This window comes from Aquarana catesbeiana, unplaced genomic scaffold (genome assembly GCF_042186555.1).
Source record: "Aquarana catesbeiana isolate 2022-GZ unplaced genomic scaffold, ASM4218655v1 unanchor237, whole genome shotgun sequence".
Lineage (NCBI taxonomy): Eukaryota > Metazoa > Chordata > Amphibia > Anura > Ranidae > Aquarana > Aquarana catesbeiana.
In genome coordinates, this window is record NW_027362665.1 from 2,773,046 (window position 1) to 2,795,470 (window position 22,425).

Here is a 22,425-nt window from a genome sequence, read left to right on the forward strand (position 1 = left end):
ATTGGCGTCTTTGTAGATTGTTAGATCTAAGAACGAAATTTTGTGTAGATCACTATTGTAAGTGAACTTTAGATGAAATGTATTGCTATTCAGATGATCTACAAAGGAAGCCAATGTTTGTTGGGATCCTGTCCATATGATGAAAATATCATCGATGTATCTTAGCCACAACAACACCTCATTGGTGTGGCTACTAAGTTGTTCATTCGAGAAGACATAACGTTCCCACCCCCCCAGGTACAGGTTGGCGTAGGCCGGGGCACCGCATGTGCCCATGGCCACGCCCTGTACCTGGAGGTAGTGGGAACCATTAAAAAGGAAGCAATTGTGTGTCAATATAAACAGAAGTAATTTCAACACGAAATCATTGAAGGGCCATGCATGATGGTCCTCTTCCATGAGGAACGAGCGGACCATCCCAAAACCCTGCTCGTGAGGGATGCTGGAGTACAAGGCCTCCACATCCAGGGTCACGAGCAGGGCATCGGGAGGGACCGCTACCCCCTCAATCTGTTTAAGGAGGTCTAGGGTGTCCCACACATAAGAAGGTAGTCGTCGGACATGGGGAGTCAAAAAGAAATCAACAAACCTACTTGCATTCTCTGTCAGTGAGCCTATTGCTGATACTATGGGGCGGCCAGGGGGAGCTTTCAGGCTCTTGTGAACCTTTGGTAATGCATAGAATGTAGCCATGCGAGGAAATTTGTTGTCCAAGAAGTTGTAAGTATCCTGGTCTATCAAGCCCGTATAGTATGCCTCCCCTATAAGAGATTTGTATTCGTTAGCAAAGCGGTGACTGACACTCGCAGTGATTCTGCGATACCACGTTTTATTATTTAAGATGTTGAGACACATTTTGATATATTGTTGTTCAGTCATCAGTACAATATTGCCTCCTTTGTCCGACTGTTTAATAATCAGATCAGGGCAATTACGTAATTTTTTTAGGGATTGTAGTTGGTCAGAACGTAAATTCTTTGGTAGTGGATCTATCTATATCCTTCTGTATATGGTTGGTTGTGAAGCATAATGGGTGCAAGGTGGAAGTTATTGGGCACCAGACACTTCTTGAATGCAAGAAATGTTTATTTCTCTTACAAACTTTTTGGGGGAAAGAGGGTTAGGGCCAGGACACCCTAAAGTAGTTGCAAGTTCAATTAGCAGACTCCAAGACTTCAATAGGAGGCCAGCCGTCAGGGAAAGGCATCCAGCAAGATGCCAAATCTGCACGTGCAGGAATGCTGTCTCCAATGGCAACAGTCTTTAACAGTTCCTAACACAAAGCATAACAGTTCTTTCACCTTCACTACAACTTCTCCTTGTAGTTCTTCAGCCCACTGAGCTCCTGGTCTCTCACTAGACCCTCTGATTCACTGACTCTGAATCCCTTGAGCTTCTCCAATCTTCATGGTGGTATCTTCCTCAAGCGTCACCCCCGCCTCTTTGCTGGGTCCCTAACTGGGCACTCCGGATACTTCTCAAGCTTCACTCCACTGGCCTGCTCAGTTCCTGGCTTGACACACAAGGCTGCTCTACAAGCATCACCTCCGCTGGCTGGGTCCCTGGCTTGATCACCACCTGAAGTTTCCTGATTCTCCACCATGCCCGTTCAGTGAGAATACTGCTCTGGTACTTGCTTCCATTACTCACTGAGGTCCCTGGTAATAAGGTGGTTAGTCCCTTAGTGGTGACAGCTTCCCCTCTACCTCCAACCATGACAGTTTTTCCAGCCAGCAGAACCGTCACTTTTGGTTGGACTGCAAGCCACAGTGCCAACCCTGCGCTGCTCACTTACTTCTGGATAGGACCTCACACAGCCTAGCAGTCAGATGTGCCTGGGATAGGCCCAATCTCCTGTCTAGCAGCACGGGTCATACAACACACATCCACCTAGACAGCTGTCCAGGTGGCACCGAACATCGGTCACCTGACTCCACCCCTATATATAGGTTCTCCCAGCAGGCCAAGAGATTCAAGAAAACCCCTGCCCATTGGCTGAGATACCTCATATACCCATAACCTGAATTTGGGTTGTCCTTCTCATATCTAGTACCGCCAAGTGCCCGGTCACCTAGTAGTAGAAGAGAAAAGTGCAACAAGTCCAAACTTAGGGAGAAATCAGTAGATCTCTCACAATCAACCAGGATAACTACTCCTGGCAAGTAAATGTGTGAGGAGCTCCCTGCCTAAACTCCAGGGTGCTACACAAATAAAACGTACCTGCTAGTGCTAGAGATCAGGCTTGATTCTGCTAACACTGCGGTTATGTGTGCAATGTATCAGAGGTGCCGGTGATCTACTGACACTGCACTTGTTGGGAGGCAGAAGGGCTCATCCTTCTAACACTGCGTTATTAGGGACACTATACTAAGGGGGGACACCAATATAGTTCTGTTCATGATCAGGATATTGATCCATACAGACACTATACTAGCAATGGTGGTGATCAGGATATTGATCCATACAGACACTATACTACCAATGGTGGTGATCAGGATCCTATAGCGTGAGTGCGATAGTGTGCGGGCAATCTAATGCTAGCTGACCCTTGCACTATCTGATGTAACAAGTTACCCTAATACAGCGATTGGTGAAAAATACTGTACACTGACGCTGTACTAATGGCACTGGTTGGGTGACAGGGGTGATCAAAGGGTGAATAAGGGCAATCAATGGGGTTAATGTGCAAATCTAAGGTGTGTGGGTGTAAAGTGTGGTGATTATACTCACAGTGTGGTGTTCTCTTCTCTTCCTGAACCGAAAAGGACTCGGGAAGAGAAGAAATCACAAGATAGCTCCCTGTGTTTACAAAATAAAACACAGGAGTGATTTGTCATTGGCTGCAGGTGATCAGCAGAGTACGGGGCAAAATCACTGGCTGGGACCTGCTGACAAACTTGTCCTACAGCCAATTACAGTGGAGGTTTCTGGGTGTGCGCGTGCATGGGTGCAGACCTTTAAGAAAGCCATGACATAAAAGTACATTACCAGACCTGTATGAGCCGCCCATCCATTGTATTTTTACAACACTTCATCCATGTCTTTGGTGATCTCCTTATGAACTGTTTCTTACATGATGAAGATCAGCCATGGAGTATATCTGAGGTGTATATCAGGGTGTGCTTCTTCCCCACATGAGAGCTGTGATGTCCGGCAACATTAATATAGAAGACATTTCCCGCACTCAAGGCACTAATACACCTCGAGGGTTGTGTGGGATCCCTGATGTACAGGAAGACAGGTCTTCAGTGAGGAACAATTCCCTCACTCAGGACAGGAAAGTGGCTTCTCCCTCATGTGAGATCTCTGATGTGTGGAAAGTCTGGACTTCTGTGAAAAACATTTCCCACACTCAGTACAGGAATACGGCTTCTCCCCTGTGTGAGATCTCTGATGTGTGGAAAGACTGGACTTCTGTGAAAAACATTTCCCACACTCAGTACAGGAATACGGCTTCTCCCCCGTGTGAGATCTCTGATGTCTGGAAAGATTGGACTTCTGTGAAAAACATTTCCCGCACTCAGGACAAGAATATGGCTTTTCCCCCATGTGATATCTCTGATGTCTGTAAAGAGCGGACTTATCTGAAAAACATTTCCTGCACTCAGGGCAGGAATACGGCTTCTCCCCCGTGTGAGATCTCTGATGTGTGTAAAGATTTGACTTCACTGAAAAACATTTCCCGCACTCAGGACAGGAATATGGCTTCTCCCCCTTGTGAGATCTCTGATGTTGGTAAAGATGCAACTTCACTGAAAAACATTTCCCGCACTCAGGACAGGAATACGGTTTCTCCCCTGTGTGAGATCTCTGATGTCCGTAAAGAAGCGACTTCACTGAAAAACATTTCCCGCACTCAGGACAGGAATACGGTTTCTCTCCTGTGTGAGATCTCTGATGTGTGTAAAGATGGGACTTATCTGAAAAACATTTCCCGCACTCAGGACAGGAATATGGCTTTTCCCCTGTGTGAGATCTCTGATGTGTGTCAAGACTGGACTTCCTTGAAAAACATTTCCCGCACTCAGGACAGGAATATGGCTTTTCCCCCGTGTGAGATCTCTGATGTATGTAAAGATTCGACTTCACTGAAAAACATTTCCCGCACTCAGGACAGGAATACGGTTTCTCTCCTGTGTGAGATCTTATATGCACATTGAGCTGGGATTTAGAAGGGAAACATTTCCCGCACTCAGTACAGACAAACCTCTTCTCTGTTGGAAGGACGGCACCGTCCCTCACAGTCTGAGGTTCCTCAGGATAAGAGGAATACGATGGTCCATCTACACTGTGTGGTGCCGGATGGACATTTGAGGTAGTCGGGTTTTCTCCTGGACTATCCCCGTTATGAGAACTCTGATGTGTGAAAAGTTGTGACTTTCGTACAAAATACTCGGGACAGGAAAACGGCTTCTCATCTGTGTGAGATCTCTGATGTCTGTGAAGAGTGTACTTCACTGAAAAACATTTTCCACACTCAGGACAGGAATACGGCTTCTCCCCCGTGTGAGATCTCTGATGTTTGTAAAGATTGGACTTCCGTGAAAAACATTTTCCACACTCAGGACAGGAATACGGCTTCTCCCCCGTGTGAGATCTCTGATGTGTGTAAAGATGGGACTTCTGTGAAAAACATTTCCCGCACTCAGGACAGGAATACGGCTTCTCCCCTGTGTGAGATCTCTGATGTGTGTAAAGAATGGACTTCATTGAAAAACATTTCCCGCATTTAGGGCAGGAATATGGCTTTTCCCCCGTGTGAGATCTCCGATGTGTGTTAAAACTGGAATTGTCTGAAAAACATTTCCCACACTCAGGACAGGAATACGGCTTCTCCCCTGTGTGAGATCTGTGATGTTTATAAAGACTGGACTTCTCTGAAAAACATTTCCCGCACTCAGGGCAGGAATACGGCTTCTCACCTGTGTGAGATCTTTTATGCCTTTTAAGATAGGATTTAGAATGGAAACACTTCCCACACTCAGTACAGGAAAAGCTCTTATCTGTTGGAAGGACGGCACCGTCCCTCACAGTCTGAGGTTCCTCAGGATAAGAGGAATACGATGGTCCATCTACACTGTGTGGTGCCGGATGGAGATTTGAGGTAGTCGGGTTTTCTCCTGGACTATACTGTGTGATGTCCTCATCTTCTACTTTACAGTCTGGAGACAAAGTGAGACAATCCTCTGAGGTTTTCCTCATCTCCCGTCCATCTACTAAAATAGAAATAAAAAGATTATTCGACATGAGCAGATTGGTTCCCCTAAACCAGGACTCCGCCCACATCAGGCAGCTTTGCAGATGATCAGACAGGAGTGTAATATAATATGATGGATGACAGACTCCCTTGTCATAGACAGGTAGGTGGGTACAAGCTCCCTGCACCTGATGTCACTTATGCTGGCTGTACACAAACTCATTTTTCTTTCAAAAAAACATTCATCCAATTTTCTAACCATTAGTGGGTCAAATCGGTGTTCATTTCCACCACAGTGACGGGAAAATTCGAAAGAGCAGAACAGAAACTTTTCTCCATCGAACAAATTTTCACATTGTGTATGTGGTTTTTGCTCAGAAGTTACATTCATTTTATAATTGAATGTTAAAAACAAGTGGAATTTTTGAACTACACTCGTCCATTCATCAAATGTACAAATAATTTTCATACAAATATTTGTGTGAATATTCTCGTCCAAAAATCGATCCGTGTATGGCCAGCATAGGACATTTAGTAGCAGCAGCATGATTTTTTTTAATCATCTGTTATGATGGGGTTACAAAAACAGGGTTATTACCTGTTAACGCTCTTTTCCAGGAGTTTTCCAGGACGGCTTACAGAGAAAGAAGCTCCTCCCACCTAGTACAGGAAACACATGATCCACATTATAAAAGACATAGGCCATGGCCTCTCAGTTAACAAATAACTGAAGGTGCAGATAAAATAATAAACACTTCCATTGGTGCAACCACCTTAGGGTTACATAATTATTCCTATGAAACAAGGGGGGGGGGACTCCATCCTGGAAGACTCCTGGAAAAGAGCGTTAACAGGTAATAACTTGTTAAGTTTTTTCACAGTCATCTTCCAGGACAGCTTACAGAGAGAACCAAATAGAACTACCTAATCAGGTCGGGACCACAGCCTGCAGCACTTTTCTGCCGAAGGACTGTTCTTGATTTGCAAGCAAATCCAGTCTATAGTGCATTACAAACGTATGCTGGACCAGGTTGCCGCTTTGTATATCTGGAGTGGCGAAGCTCCGACTCTTTCAGCCCAAGATGTAATTACTGCTCTTGTGGAATGAGTGTTGACTCCTGTTGGTGGTGGTAGAGATGGTGTCTTGTATGCTTCAATGATTGCCGACTTCATCCACATGACGATAGTATTTTTTGATGCCTTTTTACCTTTGTTGGGACTTTCCTCTTTGGTGCACTCGATATACTCAATCATGCATCTTCTCACGTCCAGATTATTAAACTTGGCCTCCTTATTTTTAGGATTACCACAAAAAGACGGGATTACCATTTGTTCCAATCAGTGGAAGCTAATTTAGGCAGGAAAGCAGGGTCAAGAGAAAGGATAATTTTGTCCTGAGATATTATGCAAAATGGTTCTGCCATTGAGAGGGCTTGAATTTCTCTGACCCTTCTAGCGGAGACAAGAGCATTTTTAAGGTGAAAAGTTTTATGGGGCAGTCTTCTAGTGGCTCGAATGGCTCCATACAAAGACTCTGTAGTACCGCAGATACGTCCCAAGAGGGGAACCTCCTAGATTTGGGAGGCCTTCTTCAACTTATGGCTGTGTGAAACCTTTTGATTAGGGGTTCTTCTACTAACCTATGATTAAGGAAGCTCGATTTAGATCTGCACCTGCTTGGAGGAATTCTAGAACCGCCGGTATCATAGGGCCTGGGATTCTGTTGTTGATTGTACACCAAACACCAAACTTTTTCCAGATCTGCCCCTACCGCTCTGAAAGCTCCCTTTCAGTAGCTAGGCCATCAGAGACAGATGGTCCACCTGCAGATGATTCACTGTTCCCTGATGAATGAGGTCTGGCATGGAAGGGAGTCTGCAAGTGGTGCTGAGTTTTAACAGCCCTGGGAACCAAACCCTCCAAGGCCAAAGGGCAATTAGAATGACTTTCGTCCTTGAGGCTTTTATCTTCCATAGTATTTTTGGTATGAGCACAAACGAAGGAAATGCATACATTATGTCTGTTCCCCAAGGTTGTGATAGGGCATCTAGGCCCATACTGAGCTGATCTCTTTGAAGGGAGAACCGGCCCACTTTCCTTTTTACTCTGGTCGCTAACAGGTCTATATTGGGCATCCCCCATTTTGCCATGATCAGTTCGAACATGGTTTGATTTAAACACCATTCCATCTGCGACAGAGATTCCCTGCTTAAGACGTCTGCCAGTGAGATTAGTTCTCCTTTCAATCCACAGAAGATAGAAGATTTACTTCCGTCCATCCCAGAATCTTTTCTGCTATACTCATTAGGTCTGCCGGTCTTGTACCCCACTGTTAGTTGATATAGTTCACGGTAGTTATGTGAAGGAATGTGATGTAGATAATAATAATCTGAAAATGTCTATTTTCTTATGTGTATACATATTTTTCTCCTTAGTCATTATATAAGTATACAGGTTTGCTCTGTTCCTATATTTTCTCAAGATGGCGGGTACCCCCTACATCCTACACATCAGAAGAACGCGGAACTGAAGATAAAACCAAGGACAGCAAAACTGCGTTATGAAGATTCTCCATCTTCTTTTCTATCGTAACCAATGAGATGTACCTATTAGACTAACATAGCAATGACGTATTTTTGTGTATAAAACATTAGCACCGCCTTGAATAAATCAGAAGTGTAAAAAGTAACGGTGCTGAGCGTGTCTCAGAGTGTTTACTTTTATATGCATGCATAGCCACGCTTTCCAATTAGAGACAGCAGCAGATAACCTTGGGCTCGATTGAAGCTCTTAATCATTTCCATAACAGATGGTGCCGAAACCCGGGAGCTTCAGGCTACAGTGGAAGCCATACCGCGATAAGGATTCGAGCGTTAACTGATAAGATAACAGAGGGGGTTTGCGCAGCCCTAACAGTACGGTAAGTTATTTATATTCTTACCACTGTACGACTTTCTTATCTTTCGGTTGACCGCTGGATTCTGTCGGTATGCCGAGACTGTTTTAGAGGCAGGTATTTCCTCGCCTGAGGCTGTTTTAACGAACCTGCCGATGGGTTTCTGCTGTCTGTATTTGTTCACTGTCTGCCATTCTTTGGGCTACGAAACTGAGCAGTCTAAAAGTGCTACATGTGTGTATGTGTGTTTTTATCCCCAGATGAGCTGTCGGCCTCTGGGATGAGGTGTTTCCTTGTAGCAGACGGTTATAGTCGGGCTCGAGGTTTCCAGGACCTCCGAGGGTACTCAGCTGCTGGCTTTGCAGTCTGAAAGTGTTACAGAAGTCTCACCCCCAGACGAGCTGTCGGCCTCTTGGGGTAGAGGTGTAACAACAACAACGACTATAAACGGGGTTAAAGGGGAGTTGTCTGCCCCTGTGGTTTACCTTAGCCTGCTGAAATTTTGCAGTTCGAAGAGTGGCAGGTGTAATGTCCTGTCGTGAGTGTATTTGTGGTTTACTGTTTGCTATACACGAGAGGGGTTGGGTTAGGGACTGATTAAGGTCGGAGGGGGGGCTGCCCGGGGGATCTGTTGGGTCGCGGGCCGTTGCTTCCCACTACCCCTGACGTGTTTGTTCTTGTTATGAGATTAACCGTACATTACAGGGTTATAGCAGACAGTAGCAGCTAGGAGCGCAGCCTTATGTGCCCCCACCCAAGGAATTTGTTGATAAGGAGCAGTGAGAAGAATATTAACCCCTTAGTTGTACGTATTCTCCTCTCAAGCCGATAGCCGAGAAACAGAGAGAGAAAAGAATGTGATATTGTAAAGAATGTGATATTGTGAAGAATGTGATATTGTGAAGACTGTGATATTGTGAAGAATGTGATATTGTGAAGAGGAGAGAAGATGTTGAAATAGTTAACAAAGTTGAACAAAGTGGCAAAAAGTTATGTTGCTAAAGAAACAGGGAGAAAAATCCTGTGTGATAAAGAAAATTGGATAAAGGAAGTTAAGAAAGCTGGCAATTGTATTCTGTATGTGTATCACAGAGTTGATGATATGTGAACCATCACGCTATGTTGGAACTTGAAACAAAAGGAGGGGAGGGACAGCACTGCCCTCCGTCTAACAACCACTCCTTTCTCACCACCCAAGCACAACCCACTGTGACAACTCAGCCCGGCGGCCATCTTAGTGCACCCATGCCTTCACTTTCTACCCAGCCCAGTGCACTTCCTGCCGGCGGCCATCTTGGTACACCCAGTAAGCTTAAACACAGCATGTACCCAGCCCTCCCTGTTTTAAACCAGGATGGTTCATACCACACACCTGTCTTTCCCAATACGGGAGCATCACATTCCCAGGCCGGATATGTTAATGATGAAGAAGCGTCTGAGTGGGAAGCCCAAAAACAGGCAGCAAGGCCACCCGCTGATTTAACCCCCAATCCGGCTCCGGACTCACAGTTCCGAGAGGATCTCAAACACATGCTGGCAACCGTAAAGAATAGTGCCCCTTGCCAGCTCAGCTCCAACAACAGTCTTGGTTACCAGAAGGGGCACCAGTGATGTATGTCGCTTTTACTCCATCACAAGCAGCTGCCTTAGTGACAAGTCTGCCTGACCCAGAGAAGCAGCCAATTCCCTTCTACCACAGAATAGTGCAGATACAAGAAACTTACTCAGCTGCCTGGAGAGACTTGATCAGCCTATGCCAAATCAAAGCAGGACATGTCTTTTGGCCAGTCACGCAGACGGCCTTCAATGATGCCTGCCTGATAAGTGCCACTTCCTACATCTCAGGTGTGGAGTTCTGTGCACAACTCCACGACTGGGCAAAGGAGAAGTTGACGGATCAGACCACCACAATCCAAGATATTACCCAAGATAAAGGGGAGTCTGTGAAGAAGTATCATGCTAGACTCATAAAAGGCACACACACACACATGTTATCAACTGCTTTTGTTTCAGGGCTCAGAGAGGATATCAGAAAAGGCCTGATGGTGGCCCGCCCTGAATACTATTCAATGAAAATGTCTGATTTATTGTTGGTAACCAGAGGTCTAGAAAATCAAAAAGGTAAAAAACCAACGCCCCTCATGGTAACCCATGATGAAGATCCCGCCTACACTAGTCAACCACCACTGCCCAATACCAGGGATCACCTGTTACAACTGTGAGAAATGGGGTAACTTTAGAAAAGAATGCAGAGCCCCAAGATGTCCCAGACGAAAAACCTACCACTTTCCTCATTGACAGGGGTGCAGCCAAAAGTGTGTTGAGGGCGGTGAACCTGCCTGATAATTCTTTCCTTTCCACTATTGATGTTTCCTGCATGGGAATGGATGGGGTGCCTCGCTCCAGTCCACTTACTGAGCCACTCCAAGTGGGGACATTTCCTGATTTGCTTGCCAGATTTGTGGTGTCCTCTACATGTCCCTTGAATCTACTAGGAGCTGATGTGTTTTCCAGACTACAGGCCTCAATCATGTACACGCCTGAAGGGGGAATGAAGTTACATACTCCCCTATCTTTAGAAGGCTTATCTGCTTTGTGTTCTCTGCCTCTCCTGACGACACTTCATGAAGCAAAAACTTCAAGTTCAATACTGCAGGAATTACTTGACAGAATCCCTGCGTGCCTATGGTCCACAGGACCGGAAGACAACGGTCACTTAAAGGTGCCACCAGTTTCAGTCAAGCTAAAAGAGGGCACATCATTGCCCCGGAAACCACAAGAACCCCTAAAAGAGAACCAGGTACCTGCTGTGGATGCCTTTGACTGCAAAGTACCTCACAGAGGTGGACCTTACAAACGCTTTCTTCAGTGTCCACCCTCATCCCTCCTGATGGTACCTTTTTGCATTTATCCACGGAAAGAAACGGCAACATACCTAAACAGTTGTGCCACAAGGGGCACAGAACTTTCCAAGCCAGTTTGCAAAAGCTATGGCTATCATCCTTGACACATGACAAGAGGAACACCTGGAAGTGATTCTCTTCCAACATGTTGATGACCTTCTCCTTTGTGCAGCTGACTTACCCCCTGTTGAAATCACCTCAGAAAGCCTCTTGTGCTATCCTGCCAACCAGGGGTGCAGAGCCTCAAAGCCCGAATTGCAGTGGTGCTCAACACCTGTCATTTTCCTTGGACACTGTCTGTCCCATGGGACAAGACACCCCACTGAAGACAGGGTGCAAGTAATCTCTGATATCCCACTGCCACAAGGCCAGAAATCCCTTCATGCCTTCCTTGGACTAATTTCCTAGTGCAGAGCATGGATTCCAGAAGCCTTCCTACTGATGCTCTGCAATCAGACCCTTCCAGATGTCTCCTGAAGAAATATCTAATTTGAGGCCCTCAAGTGTGCGCCATCCCCAGCGCTAGGGCTCCCAGACTACGACAAAACGCTCAAGCTCTTTGTATCCGAACGTCTGGGACATGCTGCAGGTGTACTCACCCAATCACATGGCATCCGCCTACGCCCCATAGGATATTATTCCTGTCGGCTGGATGCGGTAGCAAGAGGAGGCCTATTGTGTCTGCGAGCTGGCTTTGCTGCACAAGCCTTGCTTGACAAAACTTTGAACTTGGTCCTCGGGCACTGCCTCGTTCTGCTTGCTCCCCATGACGTTGTTGCCATATTCAACCAAGATCCAGCTGAAACACTTGTCCACTACCAGACACTTAAGACTCCTGTGTTTCCTCCTACTGGACAGCATTACTCTATTAAGTTGTCAAACACTGAACCCTACCACCCTTCTTCCACTTCTCGAGGGGGGAAAGGAGGAGGAGTAGAGTCTTGACTTGTCACCCCATGACTGCATCAAACTAATACGGCTGGAAACCACGCATCTCCCCCCTGTGAGTGAAATACCCCTGCAGAATTCGGACCTAACAATTTTTGTTTGCTGATGAACGTGGCAAATACCACACAGGACACGCGGTCACCACTGAAAACACTGTTCTACAAGCTGAAGCCTTACCACCGGTGATGTCTGCACAGGAGGCAGAGCTGTAAGCACTTACTACAGCATGTAAATGGGCAGAGGGAAAAAGAGCCAACATTCATATGGCCTCAAAATATGCTTTCAGCATTGCCCATGATTATGGTGTTATCTAGGACAGAGGATTCCTGACGGCTGCAGGAACACCTGTGAAAACTTGATGGATGCCTTGCTTCACCCAACCCAAGTGACTATTCTGAGTAAAAGCACACGACAAACTGAACTCAAAGGAAGCTCGAGGCAATCATCTAGCCAATTCAGCTGCCAAACAGACAGCTGGTGGTCCACGGGAAGTGGACAGCAGGGTGGTAGAAGAAGACCACCCTGTGCTTACCTTACAGACTCTCCCAGTGGACAGAGTTTATCTAAAAGAACTACAGGAAACAGCAAGTCCGGATGAGAAGGAAAGCTGGAAACGGAGAGGAGCAACTCAGAAATGGACTATTCGAATGCAACAAGAAGCCTTGTCTACCCAGGAGTATGTACCCAGCCGTGGTGCAATGGGCACATGGAGCTGCCCACTTGACAAAGACTTTTATGAACTCTCTTATCAACAAGTCTTGCACCAAGAGTTACTCCACTGACCGACAACTTCTGCAGATCATGCATTATCAGCACCAAATGTAACCCAGGACGCACAGAAGAAGCACCTGGCAAAAGCCCTATACCCCATTCCAGAGGATACAAATTGATCATTCTCAAGTGCCAAGAAGTGGCAGATTCGAATACGCCCTAGTGGAAGTGGTCATGACTGCCAGGACCACAGCTAAGAAACTACTGAGTGAGATAGTATGTAGATTTGGGGTCCCAGAGGTGATATTGAGAGATCAGGGCCCAGCCTTAACAGCAACCCTTACAAAAGAGATTTAGGCAGCACTGGGGTTCAGTTAGCACTACACACCCCCAGGGGAAACATGCCCTATCCCCTTATGTAATTTTGTTTGGTTCAGCTCCCAGACTTGGTTGTTACTTTCCACAACAGTTACAGTTGCAGTCTGATGTGTTGACTAATTATGTAACCACTTTATCACGAGAATTAACCTGAATGCATGTCCAGGTGTTTTCTTCCATTCCAAGGCCTGAATTAGATACAGGAACACACCAACTACTGTCTGGAGATCCTTGAGCCAAGATATGATGGTCCATTCCAAGTTTTGCTGACCACAGCCACCTCAGTCAAGTTGGCCAGGAAGAACACCTGAATGCACACTTATCACTGCAGGAGAGCGTGTTTTCGGGTGCTGCATATCCTTTTTCTGTTTGATCTAAGGGGGAGGGGCCCAGGAGGTGGCCATCACAAAAACATAATTACGTTTTGGTATAACTCTTCAGGTACACATGTGACCACCTTTACCTTAGATTACTGTGACATAGTACCTTGTCCGTTTGACCCTTCATGGTGATGCCATTGGTACAGTGATATCCCTGACAGTAAGGATATATATATGTATGCCGCACAGACAGTTACTGGGGACAGAGTTGTGGTTCCAGTGGGGGCCAGTGGGTTGGAACACAGGGCCAGATTGGGTGACCACAGAGTGTATTCGACAAAAAAAGATGAAAATAGAAAGCCCCCGATAAGCAGAATGACTTTGCAGAAGACAGGTATTAAACCGGGTCCAGTCCCTTGGTGATGTGTACTGGATCTGTGGGGATTTGAAAATCAGGACCAGATTAGAGGGAACCTGGACCAGTGAATGTGCCCTTGCAAAGGTCATTATGCCCCCCCATATCCTAACCGAAGATACCCCTGATACATACACTGACCCAGCACACAGTCAGAGGAGGAAGCGAGCAGCTCTCTCTGGAAGCTTTGTCCCTCATGTATACATAGATGCCATGGGGGTTCCAAGGGGGGTCCCTGATGAGTTTAAAGCCAGGGACCAGGTAAAAGCTGGTTTTGAGTCTTTGATCCCCATAACAACTGTCAATAAGAATGTAGATTGGATTAACTACACATACTATAGCCAACAGAGATTTGTAAATTACACTAAAAATGCCCTCCAGGGAATTGCTGACCAGTTAGCCCCCACTTCCTACATGACATTCCAGGACCGGATGGCCTTAGACATGGTGCTAGCTGGGAAAGGAGGCATTTGTAAAATCACAGGAAAAAACTGGAACCTGTTGTACATACATTCCTGATAATACAGGCCCAAATGGTAAGGTTACTCTAGCTATAAAGAAATTAGAAGATCTGTCATTGGAGTTGAAGAAGAACTCAGGTATCACAGACCCATGGGATCAATACTTTAGCAGGATGAGTGGGTGGCAGAAGATGCTCGCCCAGATAGGGGTAACGGTATTAATAATCCTGGTTCTTTTAGCCCTGATTGTATACTGTATTCTACCTTTTGTAAAAAAGTTAATGAGCAAGGCTGTAGACACATCTACATTTCTCCACCAAGAAGAAGAGGGCCCCCTTATGATGGAAGATGACAAACCCTTCACTCCTCTACAGTCACTCCCTGTCCATAACCTCACAATCCTTTAGGGTTTTAGGGATAGATAGTGCCTGACTGCACCTCTCCAGCTGTATTGAGGAGGGAAGTGAACAGTTGCTGCCCGTCTCTATATACAGCCTAAAAGAGTTGCTGAGGAGAAGGGGCCAGGCGAAAGTAGGACCTTTAGTATTAGGGACAGGAAAGAGAAAATAGCCATTTTAGGGGGGACTGTGAAGGAATGTAATGTAGATAATAATAATAATCTAAAAATGTCTAGTTTCTTATGTGTATACATATTTTTCACCTTACTCATTATATAAGTATACAGGTTTGCTCTGTTCCTATATTTTCTCAAGATGGCGGGTACCCCCTACATCCCACACATCAGAAGAACGCGGAACTGAAGATAAAACCAAGGACAGCCAAACCTCGACATGAATATTCTCCATCTTCTTTTCTATCTTAACCAATGAGATGTACCTATTAGACTAACATAGCAATGACGTATTTTTGTGTATAAAACATTAGCACCGCCTTGAATAAATCAGAAGTGTAAAAAGTAACGGTGCTGAGTGTGTCTCAGAGAGTCTTACTTTTATATGCATGCATAGCCACACTTTCCAATTAGAGACAGCAGCAGATAACCTTTGAGCTCGATTGAAGCTCTTAATCATATCCTTAACAGTTATATTGTAAGCTCTAAGTGAGCAGGGCCCTCTGATTCCTACTGTATCAAATTGTATTGTATTTGTACTGTCTACCCTCAAGTTGTAAAGCGCTACGTAAACTGTTGGCGCTATATAAATATTGTATAATAATAATAATAATATTGTCCGAAAAGACTTGTATGTGTTTTCCTATCAGGAAAGGCCTTCTGTAAGGCTTTTAGCTCTTTCGCATTGGAAGAGAGGTGGGCTAATTGATTGCTCCAGACCCCTTGTACCATCTGGTTGCCCGTGTGGGCCCCCCTTTCTCGTCCACACTCATCTGTGGTGACTGTCACTGGAAGGTGTTGTGACCAAAGATGACCAGCTGAGAGATTTTCTGCATTTAGCCACCACCTGACTGTCAGTTTTATTTCCTGAGTGTTCTCCTTCTTCCCATCTCAGATTGAGAGCATAAAGGACTGAAGAGCTCTCATGTGAAATTGGGCCCATTGAACCCCTGGGATGGCTGCCATGATCAATCTGAGAATTCTCATCATGTTTTGTATTGAAGTCTCTGTGCTTGGGCAGAGATCGCTCGCCTCTGTAATTATCATCAGGATTTATTTTTCCAACAGAAAGATTTTGGATAACGTCAAATTTATTGTGTACCCCAGGAATGTTATCTTCTACCCTTCCTTTGATTTGGAGGGATATAACTTATCACGTCCTGCTCGAGCATATTTTGAAGGAGAGAAGACATGGCCACCGCTTTATCTTGCTCTCTTGGCAAAAGAAATTTTTGAGGAGGACAGCCCGCTAATTCTATTCTGTATCCGTGATTGATAAGATCCAGAGTAAAATTGTTGCTGGAAATGGTCTGTCCTGGCCAGCTGAGTCACTGAGAGGGGTCCTTAGGCCGGGGGGGGGTTAAAAAGGATGCCACCTTCCTTTCCCTCTCCTATACTGCCACCCTTTTCTCTGATCCTGCCTGTTTGCATAATCTTTGTTCTGCCAACATCGGTCACCTCTGATGCCACTTGTCCCTTGAAAAGGACGAAGATTCCTTTTTTTGTTGCTGCTTTTTGGGGATAGGAAACCCCTTTTTTCTATCGGCTGACCTTACACGTACCGACTCCAACTCTTTCCCGAGCAACAATTCACCTGAAAAAGAAAGAGGACAGAGCTTCATTTTTGAGACTGTATCCCCTTCCCAGCATTTTAACCAGATAGCTCTCCTGGCCACGTTAACTAAGGCTGTAGCCCTGGCCATAAAGCTCATATTCTGTTGAAGCATCCGCTATAGAAGACACTGCCTTGTTTAATGTTGGTAGAGCCTCCAGGATCTCTTCTTTTGGAGTATCTGACTCTTTTTTTTTTTTTTTTTTTTTTTATTCTTTTTTTCCACGTCAGTAAACAGTGTTTGGAGGGCTAAATCAGTTTGTTGTTCATTAACTGTCGCCTTCTCGTATTCACATCATAGTGGATTATACTTTTTCTCATTGCTTTTTATATCGCCCTAATGACCAACGGATTCCATTACGCCTCTTTACCAACAAGTCCTCTGTCCCTTCCATCTCGTAAGCCCCACTAACTAGGACTCGATAACCAAAGGGACCCGTAAGAAGGAAGAAAAAGGACAAAAACACCAACAAAAAAATACAAGAGAAGGGAGAAGAGAGGTTTGTAAAAATGAACTTGTGGGCTCCCCGTGCCCATCTTCTACTGACCCAGCCTGTATTGTGTACCAAATTACCTATGCCCTAATACCCCGATCCCCCCCCCCCCCCACCTACTCCCTATATGTTTATCCTATACCCTACTAAGCTATATATTTAACTAAAAATGTGCATATCCAGAAACACTTTATTATAGGATCCTTTGCCTGCAAGGATACCAGTTGCCTATATACCTATATTAAGCCCATCCCTCAGTCTATTCCGTGTCTATGCAGATCCCACTATTAATGACTCTTCACTTTCTCTATCCACATCTTCCACATGCTTTCAAATTCCTGAAGATTGCCCCTTTTTATGTACTCCATTCTTTCCCTACCCAAGGTTTCATTCATTGTAGAGATCCAGTCTTTCACGGTGGGGGGCTCCTTTACCTGCCATCTAAATGCTATCAACTTTCTAGCCTGAAACAGGGCCCGCGTGACAGCTAAGGTAGTACTCAGCCTTTCTCCCATCACTCTTCTATGCCCCAGAATACAAACCAAGGCCTCGTTTGCCACTGTCGTACCGAAAATATTTCCCAAGTTCCCAGTCACCTCCTCCCAGTATCTAAACAGCTTGGGACACCTCCACACCATGTGAATGAGATCTCCCGTCCTTCGACACCTGGGGCAGTTGTCATTGGGCCTTCTCCCAAATTTAAAAAGTCTTTTAGGAGTATAATAGGCTCTGTTTAACAGCATTAAGTGTGAGAGTCTCTGTGAAGGGGTCACAGAAACCTGCGCTCCCAACTCCAAAATTCTCGCCCATTGTTCCTGGGTCATTCCTCCCACCTCCTCTTCCCATTTAGCCTTTACCCGAAGGAGTATTTCCCTGCTATTAACCGATTTGCTTAATTGGTCATAAATTCTTGAAATTACCCCTCTAGTGGGGGTTATTTGAATTATGCACTGAAATAGAGGCATCTCTTCCCATCTCGGGGTCTGGGCTTTAAATTGTGCTTTAAGGGCATGTTCCAACCGGACATATAGGAAGAAAGACCCCCGGGGAAGCTTAAACTCCCCAACCAGTTCTGAAAATTTCTTTAACCCAAAGTCGTTATATAATTGACTTAGCTTACTGAGGCCAAGCTTCTCCCACTCTCTAAATATGCCTATCTTAAGAACTTCCTGCAAATTATGGTTGTTCCAAATAGGAGAGTAGGCTGTTAAGGCTCCATACCCCATCTTTTTCTTAACTGTTTTCCAAAGTTTGGTTATCAATTTAATTGTTGGAAATTTATCATGGAACGCGTCCGCCTCTAGGGCTTCAATAATTGTATTATGTGTGGAGCTCAACAATAGTAACTTGCCGTTAGGGGTGCCTCCTTTCAGTATCCCACAGCCCAATAATTGCTGCAACTGAGTTGAGTAAAAATAACTCTCGGGATGTGGGAGGGCAAAGCCCCCCTCCTGGGTAGGGAGCTGGAGCACTCCAAGACGGATCCTGGCTTGTTTCCCCTTCCAAATCAATTCCCTAAAGAGACTGTCAATTTTTTTAAACCACTTCTTACTTATCCAGACAGGGGAATTATGCAAGACGTATAGCAGTTGTGGCATCCATATCATTTTTATTAAGCTACATCTTCCTGCAACTGATAGAGGCAGGCGTCTCCAAATTCCTATTTTTTGTTTAAATTTTGTTAATAGAGGGACAAGGTTTTTACTGATATATAGAACAGGGTCCTTCTTCAGGACAATCCCTAGGTACTTCAGAGCTTCCACTGTTGCCACCTGGTGCTATTGTCTCATTTAAGGGGTCTATCGGTAGAAACTCTGATTTCTCCCAGTTTATCTCTAAGCCAGAAAAACTGCCGAAGTCCTCCACTATCCTCATTGCTCCCGGTAGCGATTTCCTCGAGTCTCCCAAAAATAACAGAATGTCATCCGCATACAATGCGATTCTTTCCTCGCCTGTTTTTCTCTGGAAGCCGGTTATCGCTCGACTTCCCCTTATGGAAATGGCCAGGGGTTCCATCGCTAGTGCAAACAACAGAGGGGAGAGTGGGCACCCCTGCCTCGTCCCCCTCTCCAGCTCAAACCAGTCTGACAATTCGTTGTTAATTTTTAATCTTGCCTTGGGTCGAGTATATAGCATTCTAATCCACCCTATAAAGGCAGGGCCAAATCCAAAGATCTCCAGCACGCGCCACATATAGCCCCACTCCACGCTATCAAAAGCCTTGGATACATCAAGGGTCATCAACGCTCTCGAACCCTCGTTCACCATTGGGGTCTGTACATTCAAAAACGCCCTTCTAATATTCAGGCTCGTGGATCTATTGGCTATGAAGCCCGCCTGGTCCTCGTGGATCAGCTTATGGATAACTCCATTCAATCTTGCTGCCAGCACTTTGGCCAGAATTTTTACGTCCGTGCATAAAAGAGAAATTGGTCTATAGGCGGCCATATCCAAGGGATCTTTCCCTTCTTTCTGTAATACAATAATAGTTGCTTCTAGCATTGAGGCAGGTAATTGGCCCCCCTCAAGCGCCCCCCCCAAAACTTTCAGCAGTTCGGGGATCAACACTTCACCATAGTGTTTGTAGGTCTCAATTGGAAGACCATCTGGTCCGGGCGACTTATGGGTTGCCATGCCTGCTACTGCTTGGTATAATTCTGCTATAGATATTGGGGCATCTAATATATCTCTTTCTTCTTGTGATATGGTGGGGATGTCTAACCCCCTTAGGAAGTCCTCCATCTTGGCCTCCTTACCCCTCTTCTGGGAGGAATACAGTTTTTTATAGTAATCCCTGAAGGCTTGTACTATTTTTAAGGTGCTTGATACTACCTCACCGCTCTGGGATCTAATCGCGAGGACCGTGGATGGAGCTGCATTGGATTTTGCTAGCATAGCCAGTGTCCTTCCCATTCTCTCGCCCTCCACCATAGATTCCTGTCTTTGGAGTAACCGCCTAGTTTCTGCTTTCTGTAAAACCACTGATTTATATGCTTGTTGTTTCTCTTGCCAGATACTTTCCGTCTCCGGGTTTGGGTTGCAAGTATAGTTGTTTTCTGCTTCAAGAGCGTCTCTCAACAGGCTCTCCTCCTCCCTTCTAGCCTCTTTGTTGAATGTAGCTATCTGCTGTATCAGGACCCCCCTAAGAAAAGCCTTAAGGGCGTCCCATAGCGTAGAAGGGGACACCGTTCCCTGATTGATCTCAACAAACTCTCTTAAGGAGGAAAGTATCCCAACCGTGTTTTTAATAATTTCAAACCAGTACGGGCTTATACTCCAGTACTTCCGGGGCCTAGGCTCCCCAAGATTTAAAATGACTACCATAGGTGAGTGGTCTGAGATGCCTCTTGGCCAGTATGTTATTTTTTCTACCATCTGGAGAGCCCTATCATTTCCTAGGGCTAGGTCTATCCTTGAAAGCACGGAGTAAGATGCAGAACAGCAAGTATATTGCAGCACACCTGGGTTCCGTGCCCTCCACAAATCCATTAATCCCACTTCTTCCAGAAAAAAGCTTAACCGACTCTTTACTGAGTCCTCTGAGCTTTTTCGTAGTGGGAATCTATCCAGCCTTTTATCTAGAACCTCGTTGAAGTCCCCCATTGCTACAATCGGCACCTCTTTTTTATCTAGCAAAAATTCATACAGTTTAAGCAAGACATCCAGATTAAAGGGCGGAGGGATATATATATTTGCCACCACATACCTGGCGTTTTCAATAAAACATAATAAAAAGATGTATCTACCCAACTCGTCTATCCTGACCTGGCTGCAGGAAAACTTCACCCCAGACTTTACCAAAACACTCACTCCCCTACTGTAGGAGGAGTGAACCGCATGAAATTGGGTTTGAAATTTTTTCATCTGTAGGTGATGGATAGTTTCCTTGGTTAGGTGGGTTTCCTGCAGACAGACCAGATCAGCCCCGCACCTCTCCATCATAGAGAACACTGCTAATCTTTTAAGTGGTGTACCTAGGCCCCTGACATTCCAGGATCCTATTTTCAGAGTCTTAGCTAACATCTAAAGACTGAGGAATATTCTTTACCCCAACATATACAAACGTATATAACAGAAAGATATAAGAGAAATTTAATATATATAACCCTAACCCAAAACTAATTTTTCTCCTCCTAGTGACTGTTATAACAATTCCGTGTGTGTGCATACTTGGCCACTAGACCACGTATTCATTTTGGCTATATTAGCCTTACTTTGGGCATAAATTTGCCATAGACAGTGCTTGCATGTGCGTGTAGAACAACCAAAAACCTATTTACTATAAAAAGTGCCTGTATGTGCAAAAATAATCTTAAGGAAGGTCTGGATACCTCCGTTATAATTTCTAGTGGTATAAGTGTTCGTAAGGAATGGTTTACCCATCCTATTTCCCCTCCCTCCCATCTTCCCACCCCTTCCCTTCCCTCCCCACCTAATCTCCCCTACCCTCCCACCCCATCCCCCTCCCCCCCCCCCCACCCGTACCCACCTATCTAGGTGTACCCCCTGGGGGTTTACCATGACCGTTGCCTCTTACACTAACACCAACCTTTTACACCAATCTTACACTCACAGCCCCACACCACCCTACCCACAAATAGCTGTGTGCACCCATCCCCTCCCGTCCCCTTATAACAAAAAGCATTAACAGATGGCAGAAAGGGGTGGAAAAAAAAAAAAGCAAGAACAAGAAAAAGAACAAAAACAAAAATACAGCCCCTGTACCTCCCAATGCCTTATCGTGCCATCCTATTGATATCCCGGCCTATTATATCTTCCCCCATTCTCTACGTAAAATTCGTGATTTTTTCCCTATTATCTTCCAGCCACTTCTCAACTTCAGAAGGGGAGTTAAAAAACAGAGTCTCCCCCAGAGCCGCAACCCGCAACCTTGCCGGATATAAAAGAGCATAGGGCAACTTAAATTTTTGTAGATTGCGTTTTGCCTGGGTAAACTCTGCCCTACGCCTCTGCAAATCCGGAGAGAAGTCGGAATAAAACGATATTCTTGCTCCTTTAAAAAAAACCTCCCCTGCTTCCCTGATCTTCCGTAGTAAGATTACTTTATCCTGGTAGTTAAGAAATCTCAGGAGGAGGGGTCTCGGGTGGCCCCCCTCCGATGGTGCCCTGAAAGGGATCCTATGAGCTCTTATGATGGAAAACGAAGCCGAGAATGATTCTTTCCCGATTAGCTCCCCCAGCCATTTTTCTAGGAATGCAATTGGGTTGGCGCCCTCACTCCTTTCGGGTAAACCTATCAGCCTCACATTATCTCTTCTACTCCTGTTCTCCATCTCATCTAACTTAGAGGCTTGTTTAGATAGCTGTTCCTTCAGCCATTTTATTTCTCTGGTTATTGGGAGCACATTATCTTCTAGCCCACTGACTCTTTCTTCCAGGGCCGTTGTTCTCTCCGCCGTTTTCTGCAGATCTTGTCTAACCAATAACAGATCTGCTTTAACACCTTTCATTTGTTCACAAAGATCTTTAAGCGAGCCGCTACATACCCCTACAGCCAT

At 45.3% G+C, this 22,425-nt stretch overlaps 1 protein-coding gene across 1 annotated transcript in view; it reads right to left on the reverse strand.

Annotated features, from left to right (window-relative positions):
- Positions 1 to 1,779: 1,779 nt before the first annotated feature.
- Positions 1,780 to 22,425, reverse strand: part of LOC141122068 (uncharacterized) — a 71,960-nt gene continuing 51,314 nt past the window's right edge. Inside the window, exon 17 of the mRNA XM_073611864.1 lies at positions 1,780 to 4,996. Coding sequence (XP_073467965.1) covers positions 3,265 to 4,996 — 1,732 coding nt within the window. The 3' untranslated portion in view covers positions 1,780 to 3,264. The remainder of the gene's footprint in view (positions 4,997 to 22,425) is intronic.